At 38.6% G+C, this 19,549-nt stretch overlaps 1 protein-coding gene across 1 annotated transcript in view; it reads left to right on the forward strand.

The window, feature by feature from the left end:
• Positions 1 to 19,549, forward strand: part of LOC111153634 (chromosome unknown C9orf85 homolog) — a 73,884-nt gene that overhangs the window by 35,853 nt on the left and 18,482 nt on the right. Inside the window, exon 2 of the mRNA XM_022512778.1 lies at positions 11,552 to 11,658. Coding sequence (XP_022368486.1) covers positions 11,552 to 11,658 — 107 coding nt within the window. The remainder of the gene's footprint in view (positions 1 to 11,551; positions 11,659 to 19,549) is intronic.

Genomic DNA, 19,549 nt, shown 5'->3' on the forward strand with positions numbered 1-19,549 from the left:
ATGTTTATAAAAAATAAAATAAAAAAAAAAAAAGAAATCACCCACAGATTTGAAAACAAGGCACAAACTGAATGTCAAATTTATGGGTAATTGGGGCTTGATATAATGTGGAAGGAGAATTTGTTCCTATCCTGGCCAGAGTGGATATGAAATTCTGGATTTCTTTAAGGAGGTATTTCAGCAAAAGCACAGTTAGAATGATTAGTGCAGTCATTTGAAAACAACGAAGATATATATTTTTTTAATGTCACCTGTGTCTTTACAGATTTACCTATTCATGCACATGGGTATAGCCAGTCTGACAGACTTATCAAACTGTGAAAGGCATGTGGTATAAGGCTTTTTAATGCTTGATGAAGCATGAATCCAAATGGAACAACATGAATAAATTCATTCTTGGGATTTGTAAAAAAAAAAAACAAAAAAAACAAAAAAAACAAACAAAAAAAACAAGCTTTCAAAATATATATTAATATGAAAAAAATGACAAGTTACAGAACAATAATACGGGAAAAAAATGGAAGGCTTTGTAAATATACTTAAAATGCTGGAAATTATAGAGTCTGAGTGATGAGATTTGTCTTTCTTTATCTGTATTATAATAACATTTCTCTAATATGAATATTTAGATATAATTGCTCATATTGTTTTAAATCTATAAAATTGATTAGTAAAGTTATTTTTCATCTACAAAAGTAATTCTTAACATAAGAAAACTGTATAATCTAGTGTATCATTATTAATACACGGTAGGGAAAAATATTAAAGGGAAAGAACCACTGTAGTTGCAAATCTAAGCAGTAAGAAAATGAACAAAGTTTACAGACTGCGGGACAGAATACAAAAGGGATTTCTATGTTAAGTTTGAACTCTGTCTTCTCCCCTATCCCATTTCATATTTATCTTCCTGAAGAGTTGAGTCCGAAAAGCGTTCTGTAAATATGACCAAACCAAAGTCTATTTATAGCTATAAGAAATTTGAGTTCCATGTAGTTACAGTAATTTTCTTTCCTAGGTTTGAGACAAAAAAACACTTTTAAACATGTAAATGTACTTTTTTTTTAAGGTTTTATTTATTTATTTGACAGAGAGAGAGAGAGAGATCACAAGTAGGCAGAGCAGTAGGCTGAGAGAGAAGGGGAAGCAGGCTCCCCACTGAGCACAGAGCCCAAGGTGGGGCTCGATCCCAGGACCCCCTGAGATCATGACCTGAGCTGAAGGCAGATGCTTAACCCACTGAGCCACCCAGGCGCCCCTGTAAATGTACTTTTTTAAACATTTAAAAATAGGTTTTGGGCTTATTGTGCAAGATTTTTAATATTCTATTCTTCTAAAATATGTAGTCTTTTTTTCCTATTTTAAGTCTTTTTAACCCTTGCACATGAATTCTCTAGCAACTGAGTTAGACAGACACCAATGCCAGAGGAAGGCGTTGTAAGAGAAAACCTGAAGCACCTATGGACTAAAATCTCTCATTGAATTTAGACACAAGATTTTCAATAAAATATTAGCCTTTGTATTGTATTCAATATTATATTCACCAGTAAATAAAGACACATAACAGACAAGTGGGGCTTATCTCAGGAATGCAGTGTTCATTGTTTGGAAGATTCAGTGTTGTTGAAATGTCAGTTCTCCCCCAGTGTAATTCATAGTTTTGGTGTAATCCTAATCACAGTTATAGCTTTTTTGTTGAAATCAACAAACGGATTCCAAAATATTTATGGAAAAGCAAAAGAACTAGGATAGTCAGAACGATTTTGAAAAAGAACAGAGTTGGAGGATGCACAGTTCGGATTTCAAGACCCTAAGGCAACACTAATCAGGACAGGGTACAGGTGAAAGAGCAGACACAGATGGATGTGATGGAGTATTGAGTCCCGAAATGGATGCACACATACTTGATTTTCAACAAAGATACAAGTGCAGTGCGGTGGTGGTAGAACATGGACATCCATGTGTAATTTAAAATGAACCTCTAATTCGTGTTTTGGACCATGTACAAAAATTAATTCAAAATGGATCATAGATTTAATGTAAAACCTAAAATTACTGAACTTCTAGCCAAATATATAAGTAAAAGTCTTCATGAGTCTTCAGACTTCTTAGATTTGACACAAAATGCAAGGTCTATAAAAGAAAAAAGGTGAGTAAGTAAGCTCTGTGCTTCTTTCTAGTAAAGAAAAATTGAAATTAAAAAACTCTTATAAAAATACTGTTAAGATAATGAAAATAAAAGCACAGATTGGGAGAATATAGAATATAGACAGAACCCTCATATCTCAATAATTAGAAAATGAACAAATCAATTGAAAACAATGGGCAAAAGATTTGAACGCTTAGGAAAATACATGATGGCAAGTAAGTACATAAAAAGATGTTCAACATTACTAATTATTAAGAAGATACAGGTGTGCCTGGGTGGCTCAGTTGCCTTTGGCTTGGGTCGTGGTCCCAGGGTCCTGGGATGGAGTCCCATGTCGGGCTCCCTGCTCAGCGTGGAGCCTGCTTCTCCCTCTCCCTCTACTCCTTCCCCCAGCTTGTGCACTCTCTCTCTTTCTGACAAATAAATAAATTTAAAAAAATTTTTAAAAAGGAGATATAAATTAAAACCATAATGAGATAACACTTATTCTAATGGCTAAAATAAATATGTACAGTTTCAAGCACTAGAAATGATGTGGAAAAACTGGATCTTTATACATGGTTAGTGGGAATGCAAAATGGTACAGTTACTTTGCAAAAGTATTAGTTTCTTTTCTTTCTTTCTTTCTTTTTTTTTTTTCCCCTTAAGATTTTATTTATTTATTTGGGAGAGAGCGAGCACAAACACGGGGAGTGGCAGAGGGAGAGGAAGAAGTGGGCTCCCACTCCCACCAGGGAGCCTGATGTGGGGCTTGATCTGAGGACCATGGTATCATGACCTGAGCTGAAAGCAGACACTTAACCAACTCAGCCACCCAGGTGCCCTGAAGAAGTGTTAGTTTCTTATAAAGTTTAGCACAGGGGCACTAGGGTGGTTAGGTGGGCTGAGCATCCAATTCTGTTTGAGCTCAGGTCATGGTTTCAGGTTTGTGGAGTGGAGCTCTGCATCTGGCTCCATGCTCAGCAGGGAGTCTGATTGAGGTTCTTCCCTTCTGCCCCACCACCTGCTTGTGCCCATGTTCTTGTTTTCTCTCAGATAAGTAAATAAATCTTAAAAAAAAAAAAAAAACAAAAAATTGTCACAGGGATACCTCGGTTAAGCTTCTGACTTTTTTTTTTTAAAGGTTTTTTAAATTTTTTTGACAAAGAGAGACAGAGAGGGAACACAAGCAGGGGGAGTGGGAGAGGGAGAATGGGCTTCCCGTAGAGCAGGGAGCCCTCCCTCTGTAGGGCTTGATCCCAGGACACTGGGATTATGACCCGAGCCCAAGACAGATGGTTAACCACTGAGCCACCTAAGTGCCCCAAGCTTCTGACTCTTGACTTCAGCTCAGGTTGTGATCCTAGGGTCATGAGATTGAGCCCTGTATTGGACTTCATGCTCAGTGCAGAGTCTGCTTGAAATTCTCTCTCCCTCTTCCTCCCTATGTCTATCCCCCTCCTTATCCAGGAATATCCACTCTCAAGTAAATAAATAAATAGATAGATTGATTGATCCCCCTGCTTATCCAGGAACATGCACTCTCAAATAAATAAATAAATAAACAAATAAAATCTTTTAAAAAAATTCTTACAAAATCCAACAATACTATTCTTAGGTATTAACCTGAGAGAAGTAAAAAGTGTCCACACAAAACTTGTATACGAATATTACTACCCAAAACTGGAAACAACTCAGAATGTCCTTCAAATGGTGAATGAGTAAATATTATTGTAGCACATCTGTTCAATGAAGTATCACTCACCAATGAAAAGAAATGAGCTCTGCAAATGGCCGTATACTTTATCCATATTCCAATTATGTGACATTTTGAAAAAGACAAAAGTATAGGAGCAGATTAAAAAATCAGCATTGCCTGGGACTGGTAGAAGAGACTGACAACAATGGGCCATGTGGGAACTTTTCAGAGTAATGAAAATATTCTATATTTGGGGGGCACCTGGGTGGCTCAGTTGTTAAGCATCTCCCTTCGGCTCAGGTCTTGGTCCCAGGGTCCTGGGATCAAGCCCTCATATTGGGCTTCCTGCTTAGCGGGAAGCCTGCTTCTCCCTCTCCCACCCCCATCCCTGCTTGTGTTCCCTCTCTTGCTGTGTCTCTCTCTCTGCCAAATAAGTAAATAAAATCTTTGAAAAAAAATATTCTGTATTTTGGTTGTCAGAGTCATACAACTGTATGTCTAAAATGGGCAAATTTTATTATATGCATATATAATATATGCATTGTACCACAAAATTGACTTCAGCTGGTAACCATATTTTTAATTTTTAAATTATTTTTAAAGTTTGTTTATTTTTATAATCTCTACATTCAATGTGGGGCTCCAACTCATGACCCTGGAATCAAGTCACATGTCTTTCCAACTGAGCCAGCCAGGCACCCCCCGGCTAGTAACTTTTTTTTTTTAAGATTTTATTTGTTTGTTTGTTTGTTTGTTTATTTAGAGAATGCAAGTGGGGGAAGGGGGAGAGGGAAATAGGGAATCTCAAGTGGACTCAGCACTGAGCACAGAGCCTTATGACCTTGAGATCATGACCCTGAGATCATGACCTGAGCTGAAATCAAGAGTGGGACACTCAACTGACTGAGCCCCCCAGGAGCCCCCCAGCTGGTAACGTTTTTTAAAAATTTAATGAATGTACAAAGAATGGTAGAGGTAGCATTTACAATGATGGATTCAGGAGCACCTGGCTGGCTCAGTCGGTAGAGCATGTGACCCCTGATATCAGTATTGTGAATTTGAACCCCACACTAGGCGTAGAGATTACTTAACTTATGAAATAAATAAATGAATAGATAAAATAATTGATTCAGGCGAAGGATCTTGAATGGGTACTAAACCAGGAGATGAAATGTATTGTGGAATAGTATATTGACATGATCTGCCTAGGTTATTGCTAATGTTTATAATTTGAGGAGATGAGAGGAGTCACTGTCTTAACCAAGCCAAATTTCATATCCCCGACAAGGTGAGAACAGGACATTTTGTGCCTCCTGAGGGGGAGTAATATGAAGTGTACAGTAGCAGCAAATATGAACTCCTCTTATCAAAAAATGTTAAAGCTAGGGCGCCTGGGTGGCTCAGTGGGTTAGGCCGCTGCCTTCGGCTCAGGTCATGATCTCAGGGTCCTGGGATCGAGTCCCGCATCGGGCTCTCTGCTCAGCAGGGAGCCTGCTTCCCTCTCTCTCTCTCTCTCTGCCTGCCTCTCTGTCTACTTGTGATCTCTGTCAAATAAATAAATAAAATCTTTAAAAAAAAAAAAATGTTAAAGCTGGATCTTACCAAGCCTTTAAACCTAACTTCCATTTTACAGAAATATGATAGCTAAAGCAATGAATTAAATTACACTATGAGTAAACAATCAGACACATCCAGAATGCCTGCTATTTTCAAAAACATCAATGCAATAGAGGGTGAAAGAGGGAAATCCTGGGATGCTTGGTTGGCTCATTCAGTGAAGTGTCTCAGCTCCGGTCGTGATCTCCGGGACTTGAGAGCCTGCCCCGTGTCGTTGGACTATGTGCTGCAAATGAAGCCTGCTTAAGATTCTCTCTCTCCCATTGTCCCTCCTCCTTGCTCTCGGTCTCTAAATAGAAAAAAAAAGGGAAATCCTTGTAGAATCAGTACTTGAATACTGATTTAGAGGGCAGGGAGCAGCTGAGGAAATTTCAATGTAGACTGGCTACATTCAATGACATTAGACAGTTATTTTGCATTTTTTTCTGCAGTAACAGAAAAGTAGCAGCCAGTGTGGTTAATTAGGAAAAAGTATTTCTAGGATACATATATTAAAAGGTAGAGGGTCTTGATGTCAGCAACTTAAGTGTACACACACATAAGAAACAGAGGTTAAAAAATGTTAACGGTTGGGGCGCCTGGGAGGCTCAGTTGGTTAGGCGACTGCCTTCAGCTCAGGTCATGATCCTGGAGTCGCAGGGTCGAGTCCTGCATCGGGTTCCCTGCTCAGCGGGGAGTCTGCTTCTCCCTCTGACCCTCTCCCCTCTCATGCTCTCTCTCACTCACTCTCCTCAAGTAAATAAATAAAATTTTTAACAATAAATAAAATCTTTAATAAAAATAATGTTAACAGTTGTCTCACAATAATGTGTATATGGCTGTGCATTAGTATTGTTTTAACTTCTTTCTGCATGTTTGAAATTTATCACAGTAGAAGTGGTTGTTTTTAGAACTCGGTTAAGAGAAATACTATTTATGATGACCTTATTCTATGTGGTGCATTCCTGTAGATCCTATTAATATCAGGCATCTGTACCTACATTGTACCCCCGAGAATAACTTTTATCACACTGTGTTTGACATTATCTAACACCAGACTACCTGGTAGAAAACAGCTCTGTGAAATGCTTTATATAATAAGGGTGTTATTGAGAACATGGCTTACTGTATTATGTGGGGTCCTTTTTGGGAAGGACCAGATTTTGGGTTTCCGTAACCAGAATAGTTGTACTACTTCTAAGAAACTGGATTTTGGGCATGTTACAGGCATTGAAGCAGATAGGGGAGTGGAGCTTGTGTTTTACTGGCGGCTAGAAAGCCTAGATCTCACTTGTGGTCCATCTTTAGCAAGTGTACTTCCCAGCTGCACTCCTTAAGTGCTTCATCATTTCCCTTGCCTACTCTCATTTTCCCTTCAATATGATTCCCTCATCTATTTTTGGTTGTGTTGATTTTCTTTTTTTGAAGATTTTATTTATTTATTTGTCAGAGAGACAGAGAGACAGGGAGCACAAGCAGTGGGAGCAGCAGGCATAGGGAGAAGCAGGCTTCTTGCTGAGCGGGGAGCCAGACACAGGGCTCCATCTCAGGACCCTGGGATGGGATTGTGACCTGAGCCAAAGGCAGACGCTTAACCAACTGAGCCACCCAGGTGTCCCAGTTGTATTGATTTTGAAGATAATTTATGCTCAACCATGTTCTGGCCATATTAAAAGGATTTAAAACAAAAAAGTTTATAATTTGAAAGTCACATCCTAAAAGACAGATTTTTAAAAAAAATCTTATTTATTTATTTGACAGACAGAGATCACAAGTAGGCAGAGGGACAGGAAGAGAGAGAGGCAGAGAGAGTGGAAGGGAAGCAGGCTCCCGGCCAAGCAGAGAGCCCGATGCGGAACTTGATCCCAGGACCCTGGGATCATGACCTGAGCCGAAGGCAGAGGCTTTAACCCACTGAGCCACCCAGGCGCCCCTAAAAGACAGATTTTTAATGTTATTAATCATATAAATTCTTGCTCCCATGTCTAAAGATCCTTTATCCTCTAACCAAATTTAGAATAAGGGGATACTAATAGAAAATTTTAAAAAATATATATTTTTAGGGGTGCCTGGGTGGCTGTCATTGGGCGTCTGCCTTCAGCTCAGGTTGTGATCCCAGGGTCCTGGGATCGAGCCCCACATCGGGCTCCCTGCTTGGTGGGAAGCCTGCTTCTCTCTCTCCCTCTGCTGTGTTCCTTCTCTCACTGTGTCTCTCTCTGTCAAATAAATAAATAATAAAGTCTTAATACATACACACACACACACACACACATATGTATATATGAACTTTTAGATATAAATAGGCTATAAAAATCCTATTTTCTGGAGTAATACTGGTGGAGCTATACTAGCACCAAAACCTTATAATGCAGGGGGAAGAACAAGGCCAGTTCTTGGAAATGGATTTTCAGCAGCAGTTAGAATTGTTATTTTCCTCAATTTTAATTTAGTTAAAAAAATTTTTTTTGATTAATGAAGGGAAGTAAAATATGCCATTGTTTACCATTAGCATTTCTGAAAGAAATATGATGTACAAAAATACCCTGATGAGAAATAATTAGTTGTTCTTGAGTGGTATTCAAATTCCTTTCCTCCCTAAGAGTATCGTCCTTCTGTTAAAGGATACTTTATATTTTATAAAGTATTTTTCAGTATCAGCCTGTTGATACAGATACTATATTTGCAGTTTGCCTCCTGGGTGGTAAAGTCCTCATCTAATTTCTTCTTGAGATTGCTGTATTGCATCTTAAAAGATGCCTTGTCTGTGAACAGAATGTTTATAGCAGAAATAACAACATTTACTATAAAATACGTTGTATGAATCAATGATGGCTAAGACTTTACATATATGTTAAGTAAGAGTGTCTTTTAATATACCCTAAGTTTATTCTAACTTAGTGTTCAATTCATAAATAAGGTTTTCTTCTTTAGCTAAGATTCCTAAGTTCAGTGGAATCTTCTCTGAAGTTCTTTCCCTTTAAAGGTCTGGAAAGTAGATTCTTTTACAAAATGATCTTTAAAGGCTTTTATATTTATGAAAATGAGTTTTGATTTTATATTTGGACATGCTTAAATCTTAACCGTAATAACCTATGATTTCTACCAGGAGGAATATGCTAAAATTAATTGCTAAAATAGGGCTAGTTGTAAACATAGGTGTGAGTAAGGTAAGACTGCCATCTTCCTTGCTCCAGGCAGAATGATTCCTAGAATTAGGATTTAGCTTTCATTGCTCACATCTCTGGAATTCACTTTTTCTAGTTTGCCAAAATATAGTAAGACAAGGTACACAGTTTTCTTTCTTTCTTTTTGCAACTCTTTTTAAGTGAAAGTACCGTTCACTTTCATTCTTATGCTCATTCATTTCTTGACACATGAAAATCAAGTTCAGTTTTGTAGTAGTGCCTGTTAGTCATGTGAACTTTCTACAACATCTCCATTTACACTGTTTCACACATCACTCACAGGCAAGTTTCCACAAAGACCTGTTTTGTTCCATTGTCTGATCCACCCTGAAGAAGCCAGTTTCCAAGCTATGTGCAGCTTTGTCAATCAAGATGAACTGGTCAGGAATTGGATACAGAAACAAACAAGAAACCAAATAATTCTTCCTAGTTGACAAGCAGAGTGTGTTATATATAATAAAATTGCAAGTAACAAAATGCTTTGCATTCTAAGAATATTCTATTAAAAAGTTCACATCACATTCATATTGTAACCATAGTTCAAGTTGTTAGCTTGTTTCCATTACTATTAGAGTTAGGAAAATATAAGTAATGTTTTTTTGTGAGATATTCTAGGCAAGAGAGGGCAGTGAGAACAAGTGATGAAATGTGAATTTTAGCTCTGGGTATTTCTTAGCAAGTCTTATGTGGGATAGCTATGTAGCAAGTTTAATGAGAAGAGGAGTTTGGTATTGGACACAGATTTCCTTCTTTCTGGCAACAGTTAGCAGTAAGCAAGGAATATAGTGTCATGGAGCATTTATTTTTCCAGGTACTCTCCATCTAGGTCAGGGAAAAAGGAATACCTATACACAATTGCTAAGTAACAGAATATGTTTTTCACCATAGAGGTAAAATCAACCATAATGTATTCACAGCTTAATTTGTGGCTTCTGAAAAGACCCTTGAAATATTTTCTCTTTGAGTAAATGTTTTGTCAAATTATTTTTTTTTAAGATTTTATTTATTTCTTTGACAGGCAGAGATCACAAGCAGGCAGAGAGGCAGGCAGAGAGAGAGGAGGAAGTAGGCTCCCTGCCGATTGGAGAGCCCAATGCGGGGCTCGATCTCAGGACCCTCGGATTGTGAACTGAGCCGAAGGCAGAGGCTTTAACCCACTGAGCCACCCAGGCGCCCCTTTGTCAAATTATTTTACCTTTTTGTTTAGAAATTTAAAGAATATCAAGCCCCGTTCCGAAGTTTTGGTGTTTTTTTTTTTTTTTAAGTGATCTTTAAAACATTGTGCTTTTAACTCAGCATCAGATAACCTCCCAAAGAATCTGTGTCTTTTGTGATCCTTTTCTTTCTCTTCTTGAGAAATTAAAAAAGGAAACAAAGGAAACAAAGAAAACTTAAAATGTTCCTTTACTCATTATTCCAACAATAGGCAAAGACCAGGCTTCCACAGCCAAATTAAGAGAATTCTCAGAGTACTTAGTGAACATAAATCACATGAATATGTTATAGAATGTAAAACTACTGGGGAAAACACATGACACGTTTAAATTTTTTTCATCCTCCTAATTTCCCAGCACATTTTGAGAAGAGACCATAATAAATATGGTGTGTTTTTTCCCCTATAAATCTCTTTTCCCACGACAGATATTTCCATGCACACATTTATTTTCTGGTTTGTTTTTTAAGATTTTATTTATTTATTTGACAGAAAGAGAGACAGTGAGAGAGGGAACACAAGCAGTGGTAGTGGGAGAGGGAGAAGCAGGCTCCCCACTGAGCAGTGAGCCTGATGTGGGGCTCAATCCCAGGACCCTAAAATCATGACCCGAGCCAAGGCAGACAGTTAACGACTGAGCCACCCAGGTGCCCCTATTTTCTGTTTTGAAGAAATCAGATTAGCAGGGTAACTTTTCCAAAACATTTTTCTTTACATGAGAAGATGAAAGTATTAAATTGAAGAATTAAATGCCTTTGTGCTTCCAGCTGCTTCTGCCTGACACTCCTTTCTCAGGTGTCATGGTCTCTGCTCTCTTCTATAGACTGACAGTTTAGGACTGTAATTTCTCAGTGTATTGTCTCATTTCTCATTGGTAAGATTTGAATTGTTGGAAACAGTAGTCTTTTATTTTTTTTAAAGATTTTATTTATTTATTTGACAGATAGAGATCACAAGTATGCAGAGAAGTAGGCAGAGAGAGAGGAGGAAACAGGGTCCCCGCTGAGCAGAGAGCCCAATTCGGGGCTCGATCCCAGGACCCTGGGATCATAACCTGAGCTGAAGGCAGAGGCTTTAACCCACTGAACCACCCAGGCACCCCTGGAAACAGTAGTCTTAAAATATGCATTAGGTTTTCTTCTTTATTATTACATTATTTTTGAGGTATAACCTACATATAGTAAAACGCACATGTCTTGATGGTACAAACTTGAGTTTTAACATTTGCACACATCAGAATCAATGGGGGGGCGGGGCTTCTAAAATGCTCCTGCCAAGAGGTTAAAACGTTTCCTGGATGATTCTGAGCTACACCTAGTTAAGAATCTTTGCCTTTGGGGGGTGCCTGGGTGTCAAAGTCTTTGGGCATCTTCCTTTGGCTCAGGTCTTGATCCCAGAGTCCTGGGATAGAGCGCCACATCAAGCTCCCTGCCCAGTGGGAAGCCTGCCTCTCCCTCTCCCACTCCCCCTGCTTGTAATCCCTCTTTCACTGTCTTTCTCTCTCTGTGTGTCATATAAATAAACAAAATCTTAAAAAAAAAAATCTTTGCCTTTGTAAAGAATCAACTTGAGTAATACACATAAAATTACACAGTGTATCATAAAATGTTAAGCAGATTAAATTTAGGTTACTATTTAAAAAATACTTAAATTTCTCATGTGCCTTATTTACAGGGTTTATAATGCTGACTCACCAATGAAATTCTTACTTTGTTTTTCTGTTTGGTTTTAAGAAAATTAATGCAAAGCTTCATGATGGAGTTTGTCAGCGCTGTAAAGAAGTACTTGAATGGCGTGTAAAATACAGCAAATATAAACCCTTGTCGAAGCCTAAAAAATGGTGAGTTATGTTTCTTAATTATCTTACCAACAATATATGTATCAGCTTATTATTTCTTTCCCCGATACTCAAAATTATATCCAACTAAATACTAAGGTAGGTGGAAAAAAAACTCCCATTCTCCCATGGAGAATTTCATCTTACATGCTGATTCCTTCTTTATAAAATGGATTCACCTTTTCCCACCCTATTCTTTTTTTGTAAGATTTTATTTATTTGTTAGAGAGAGAGAAAGGGTGCTGGGGAGAGAGAGAGAGAGAGCAAGCGCTTGTGCATGTGTGCGTGCACACACATGCACACACACACACACACAGATACAAGCAGGGGGAGGGGCAACAGGAGAGGGAGAAGCAGACTCCCTGCTGAGTGGAAAGCCTGACCCTAACCTAAGATCATGACCTGAGCTGAAGGCAACTTCCTGAGTAAACCATCAGGTGCCCCCTTTTCAGTCTTTCTTTTCATGTTCTTTAGCATTTCCTCCCAAAAGAAGATACTTTTAAACAATTCTGATGAGTTTTATTCTCAGTGGCCCAAATTAGCAGTAGGGAAGTTTAACAAGTGTTGGTGCTATCCAAGGCTAGATTTTCATGAACAAATTAATTGTGTTTTCTACTGTCTTTCCTGTAGCTGGTTGTGCCATAAGCCATGTAGTTTTAGTTTATAGGCCTATTATATTATTTGTAGCTTTCTAGAGGCACCTGGCTGACTCAGTTGGTGGAGCATGTGACTCTTGATCTTGAGGGTGTGAGTTCGAGCCCTGTGTTGGCTGTAGAGACTTCTTAAAAAATAAAAATCTCTTAAAAACAAAAAAGGGATTGGGGTGCCTGGTGGCTCAGCTGTTAGGGATCTGCCTTTGGCTCAGGTCATGATCCCAGGGTACTGGGACTGGGCACCATATAGGGCTCTCTGGTCAGTGGGAAGCCTACTTCTCCCTCTCCCACGCCCTGTGCTTGTGTTCCCTCTCTCACCATCTCTCTCTATCAAGTAAATAAATAAAACCTTTAAAAAAAAAAAGAAAAAAGAAAAAAGATTTCTTTCTAAATGTTGCTATAACTTTGGGTGCCTGGCTGGGTCAGTCAGAAGAGCACATGACTCTTGATCTTGGGGTCATGAGTTTAAGCCCCATGTTGGATGTAGGAATTACTCAAAATAAATATATTTAAAAGTTTTTAAAAACTCTTAAAAAAAAAAAAAAAGAATGGTTGAATGTGGACACCTCAACTCAAGGGTCAGCAACTCTGTCCTATCTTGGAGTCATTGAAGTCTTTGGAATCAGGAAAGGTCATGATAATGTTACCACTACCTAGGTAATGTGGTGACCCAGAGCTCTTTGAGAAACTTCATGTAGGTCAAGGAGATGAAGGCTGAGAGGACCTCAGGAGCTGCTGTTCCACATCACCCTAAGGCCGATGAGGTTAGCTCACGGTGAGTGCAAAATGAAGGATATGTAATATTGTATAAATTCCCAATTACAGATAACAAGACATTCAAGCAAAGGAAGATATCATAAAGAATAATAAATGTAATACTTATATTACATTTATATTACATTACATTATATTACAATAATAAATGTAATAAAGAAGTCCAACCTAATGTAGAACAAATGATTATTCATGGGAGACTAAGAAATTGTCAGTTAAACCAAGGTCTGAACATGTTCCTGAGGATGTCACCTGCCTGGCCTAGAAAATCAGGAATTTCAAATTACACTGAACACATGGCACATGAGGCATTTTGGAAAGCCTAGCTTTCAAACTCCAATCCAGGATTGAGAGTGTCCTAGAAAGCACGACTTAACTATATTCATGTTGCACTCTCTGCATATTAACACTTTACCAGCATTATAAGGGATTTAAGTGCATTGATGAAAGATTCTGGTGGTAACATAACTTACTTAGAAATTTTGAATGTTTTACTCCGGCTAATCTTGCTTAGAAGTTAAATTTGTCCTTTGTCAGGATTTATATGAGAAGTTTTCTTTGACATTGGATGTGTCTTTTGTGAAAAGATAATTTTCCAGCACCCCAAATATTGTCACTGATGAAAATGTTGAGTATTTTACTTGTCTAGCTATCTTTTGCCACAGATTATGTAGCCAAATGATGTACATAAGGAAAAGTTCAGCAGAACATAAAATGTAAGAGGAGGAGGGACTATTTATAGGTGACATTTCTTTTGTAATGAAGTAATATTCTGAATATTGGGAAAATTGAAGCTCTTTTATCTTACTCATTGGGCTTATAAATCACCAAAAATCATGGATGATTAGCAAATTTCCATTGCCCCTGCGATCTAATCCCAAATATTAGGCCCAAGAAAGAATTAGACATCTAAACTCTTCCATGTTACCTGGTTTGACCACAGAAGCGAGAACTGTGTTGTGTTTGTACTTGGCAGAGGAGGCCTCATGTTTCCTTTCCAGAGACGTGACATTCTACAGGATTTTTATGATCATGTTCTTTATGACACTTTGTCCCAGTTGCTGAAAACAACCCTGGACCATTCCAGAGATTTTTGGAAAAGATGTCCTAACTGGAGCTGTAAGAGCCGAAAACGTGTATTTGCTGGGGCGGGGGGTGGGTGGGTGGGATGATTGTCAGTCGTGAGAGGGAGGAGGATAAAAAGATCATCCATTAGTGCTACGTAAACAGTGTCATCCTGGTACTACCCTTGGTTATAAGGTAGGGTTTTTTGTTTTTGTTTTTGTTTTTTTAAGATTTTATTTGTTTGAGAGAGAAACAAGTCAGGGGAGTGGAAGAGGGAGAAGCAGGCTCCCTGCTGAGCTGGGAGCCCAATGTGGGGCTCCATCCCAGGACCCTGGGATCATGACCTGAGCCGAAGGCAGATGCTTAATGACTGAGCCACCCAGGTGCCCAAAGGTAGTTTTAAATATCATCGAATACTCAGATCTTCAAGTCTTTATGGAAGTGAAGTGAAAGGCTTATAAAGATAATGCTCAGCTTTTCACAGCTTCTCTTCTCTGTAAGAGCTGAGATAAGCCACCACCTTGTTTCATGCCTGGCTGGTTTTTTTGTTTGTTTGTTTGTTTTATATTTCTTTTTTTTTTTTAAAGCGCAACTTTTTTTTTTTTTTAAGATTTTATTTATTTATTTGACAGACAGAGATCACAAGGAGGCAGAGAGGCAGGCAGAGAGAGAGGGGGAAGCAGGCTCCCCGCCGAGCAGAGAGCCCGAAGCGGGGCTCGATCCCAGCACCCTGAGATCATGACCTGAACCGAAGGCAGAGGCTTTAACCCACTGAACCATCTAGGCACCCCCATGCCTGGCTGTTTAGTCAGAGGTCAGGTTACTCTGTAGCAGGATTCCGACTCATTTTGGCTTCTGTGTTTTGATTTTAAGGTGAGTCCTTGCTAATCCCTGGTTGGAGGGCTTCTTAGGTGCCACCAACAACTCCTGGACACCCAAATGGTCTAATCATTAGACTTAAAGATTGCTTATATATGTAAGAATTGTGGATCAGAATGAGTCTAAATCTTTTTATATAAAACCTCATTTTTTGGGGCACCTGGGTGGCTCAGTTGTTAAGCGTCTGCCTTCGGCTCAAATCATGATCCCAGAGTCCTGGGATCAAGCCCCGCATAGAGGCTTCCTGCTCGGCAGGAAGCCTGCTTCTCCCTCTCCCTCTGCCCCTGCTTGTGTTACTTCTCTCTTTGTGTGTATCTCTGTCAAATAAATAAGATCTTAAAAAAAACAAACAAACAAACAAAAAAACCCTCATTTTTCAAGGGCCCTGGTTTTGACTTTTGAAAAAGAAAACCCAAAGATAAATTAAAAGCATTCGTTACTCTACTTGGTCAGTCCCAAATCACTCAGGAATCCTGTAAATAACCTTGAGTGTGGAACTGAATTAATTGGAAAAGCAAGAGATCTTACAAATGTTAAATGATTTGTGTAGCTCTTAAAGAAGAAAAGAGTCTTGACATTTTTACTTAAAATTCATTTATCAAATTATTTTCTAGCTATATTGGAAATACAGATGGTTAAAAGATTATCCCCTTCCTCAAGCAATGCAAGACAAGAAATAAAGTTGGGTTTTTTTTTTTTCTTTTTTCTGGTCTCAGACGGATTATATGTTTTAGCCAAGATCAGAAAGTAAAGCAGATGGAGTTAAGATTCAAATGCAAATTGCTCCCATTCCAAAGCCATGTTTTCCTGTCCTCCTACAGTGATTTCTCAGTATTATATTATTCATTCAAAAAGCGTTGTTCTTTTCTTCATCTGAGCCTAATGCTGTATTAATTTTTATAGTCACCCATCTTGTTTATGAAAGTTATCCACTGAGTACCACATGTATAGACCTGCTTATTAATTAATTAATTAATTAAATGAATAAATGAATGAATGAATGGAATTAATTAATTAGTTAATTAAAGTAAGCTCAATGCCCAAAGTGGGGCTTGAGCTTAGGACTCTGGGAACAAGAGTTGCATGCTCTACCAACTGAGCCAGCCAGACACCTTATTTTTTTTTTTTAAATACACATGTCCAAATAAATAGATTTTATATTCAGGCATTGAAATGCCTAAGCTAGTACCTAGAAACTTCTTGTGCCTTGTATTTCAGGTAACCAAGCAACCTTTTTCAAGTATTACTTTAGAAGTGTTATAGGCAAATACCCATATTTGTGTTAGAATCTCTAGCCTGCTTTTTTTCTCTTCCTACTCATAAAAAGAATTTACCAAGAATATAGTATTAGCTTATGTTTATCATTACCATAGTAGTAGAAGAGAAAGGAGAAGCTAATATAAAAACAGCAACAGACCACAAACAAATTGGGCTCTGAGCTTAGAAGTGGATCTATATGTCCCCTGCATTAGCAGTTCTCAAATGGGAGGGGATGATTGTGCCCCCCTGCCCTGTGTGACATTTGGCAGTGTCTGGAGACAGTTTTTTGTTTTTTTTTTTTTTTAAGATTTTATTTATTTATTTGACAGAGAGAGCACAGTGAGAGAGGGAACACAAGCAGGGAGGGAACACAAGCAGGGGGAGTGGGACTTGGAGAAGCAGGATTCAATCCCAGGACCCTGGGATCGTGACTTGAGCTGAGCTGAAGGCAGATGCTTAACCAGCTGAGCCACCCAGGTGCCCCTGGAGACAATTTTGATGGTCTTGACTTGAGAAGTTGGAAGGGATGCTACTGGCATATAGTGGGTAAAGGCCAGATGCTACAAAAAATCCTAAAGTGCATAGGACAGCCATCGCATCAAAGACATATCCAGCCCAGCATGTTACTAGTGTCTTGGTTGAGAAACCTTAGTGTATACAAAATACATGGATACTCACAGGGCCAAGCCCCACTGAAACTTGACATATATCAGTCCAGTAGTTTTCAATCTTTTCACCTGTAGAATTCTTTATTTTTTAATTTTTAAATAAGCTTTATGCCTAGCATGGGTTGTTGGAACTCACCACCCGGAGATCAAGAGTTACATGTTCTATAGAATGAGCCAGCCAGGTGCCCCTCAGCTATAGAATTCTTATTTTTTTTTAAAATTTTATTTATTTATTTATTTATTTATTTTTAAAGATTTATTTATTTATTTATTTGACAGAGATCACAAGTAGGCAGAGAGGCAGGCAGAGAGAGAGGAGGAAGCAGGCTCCCCGCGGAGCAGAGAACCCGATGTGGGGCTCAATCCCAGGACCCTGGGATCATGACCGGAACCAAAGGCAGAGGCTTTAACCCACTGAGCCACCAAGGCGCCCCTCAGCTATAGAATTCTTGAATAAAACAAAAGCTTAGCCAGGGATCCACTCACTCCAATAGGCCCAAACAGAACTGCCGTACACCTTAAATGCTGCAAGAAGAATGTCAGTGGAGTGTGCAGCTCTTGATCTCAGGGTTGTGAGTTCGAGCCCCATGTTGGATGTAGAGATTACTTAAAATATAATCGTTTAAGAGTAGGTTTCATTCTAAAAAATATTTTAAGTGAGGAGGGCAAGAACTGGTGTCACACGCCTCTTCGACTGTCTGGCCTGTTTTAGGACATGGACGTGCTTAATGCTTAAATCACTGTTCGCGCTTAAATGGAAGTCACTACCCCTGGTTCTCATATTGCCGGTATTGACCGATAATTTTTAAAATTTATTACCCCACCGAAACCCTTACCTCTTCATACTTCATTGTATTAAATAAATTCTCCTCTATCTCACCTTTACTCAACTACGTTCCTTGGTCCAGAGTTTGAATAAGCCAGTATTTTGAAAAAGGCTATTTCACATAAAAGTTTCAAGGGCTCCTGTCAGGAAGAGTTGGGTCTCCAGCAGCAGGGGGCTAAGTGGAATTTTTTCTCCCCTGGGAAGTTGTACTTTTTCATGTATGCTAATAGTGTGTGGGAGGGGGATGAGGTTCTTCAAACTGTGAGAGAAAACAAGAAGTCATAGTATTCGGGAGAAAATGAGAGGAGGATGAGATGCTTCTAAGCTGGCCATACCACCCTATCTGGCTTGTCTTTCTGACCAGGTGCTTGCTCCCCCTTTACTCCAAAACTTTGTTCTAACCGAATTAACCAAACTCAGACCCTCAAGATAATCTTTTGTAGAGCCACCCTGTCTTTTTAACATTTTCTATTTTTGTGGTGGTGTAAAATAAATAGCATACAATTTATCATTTTAACCACTTGTAAGTGTACAGTTCTGTTGTGTTAAGTATATTCATATTGTTGTGCATCAGGTCTCCAAAACAGTCATCTTGCAACTGTGAAGTCTTTACCTGTTAAACAGAGGCTCCCCTTTCTCTGCTCCATCAGCTCTTGGAAGCTTCCATTCTGTTTTCTGTTGCTATGGATTTGGCTGCTTTATTTTTTATTTTTTTAAAGTAGGCTCCACTCTGGGCTCCAACGTGGGGCTTGAACTCAGGACCCTGGAGATCAAGAGCTGGAAGCTTAACTGACTGAGACACCCAGGCACCCCTGAATTTGACTACTTTAAATACTTCATATGAATGGAGTCATAAAAGTATTTGTTCTTTTGTGACTGGCTTATTACATTTAGTATAGTGTTCTCAAGGCTCATTGTTGTTATAACATGTGACAGAATTCCCTTCCCTTTTAAGACTAAGTAATATTCCACTGAATATATATACTCACGGACATACACACTACATTTTGGTTTTCACTCATCTGTGTGGACACTTAGGTTGCTTCTGCCTCTTGGGTATTTTGTATACTGTTATGAGCATTGTGCAAATATCTCTTCAAGACTCTGCTTTCAATTTTTTGGCATGTATATACACAGAAGTGGGATTGCTGGATCATATTGTAGTTCTTTTTTTTATTGTTTTAGGAACCTTCATACCTCTTTTAATAGTGATTGCACCATTTTACAGTTGCACCAACAATATGCAAGGGTTCCACTTTCTCGATATCTTTGCCAACATTTGTTTGCAGTTATTTTATTTTAAAGTATATATTTTAATAATGATGTTATTGAGAATCACCAAGAAATTAAAGCATAGCAATTATATTTTCTTTCTTTTTTTTTAAGATTTTTTTTTTTTGAGAGAGAGAGAGTGAGAGAGAGAGAACAAACAAGGTGGGGGAGAGGGAGAACAAACAAGGTGGGGGAGAGGGAGAAGCAGAGTCCCCGCTGAGCAGGGACCCCAATGTGAGGCTAGATGCTAGGATTCAGGGATCATGACCTGAGCCGAGGGCAGATGCTTAACAGACTGAGCCACCCAGGCACCCTGCAATTTTATTTTCAAAAACATTTTGCATAGCTTTTGCTATCAACAAAAAAAAAATAGTAAAACGATTATCCAAAATAACTATTAAGTCATTAGTAATTTAACTGTTTTTTTAATGGAAATTAAGTTTAACTTTATATTAATAAGTAACTGAATATTAGATTTTATAAATCACAAATAAGGT

Source organism: Enhydra lutris, unplaced genomic scaffold (assembly GCF_002288905.1).
Source record: "Enhydra lutris kenyoni isolate GAN:26980312 unplaced genomic scaffold, ASM228890v2 scaffoldscaffold33, whole genome shotgun sequence".
NCBI lineage: Eukaryota > Metazoa > Chordata > Mammalia > Carnivora > Mustelidae > Enhydra > Enhydra lutris.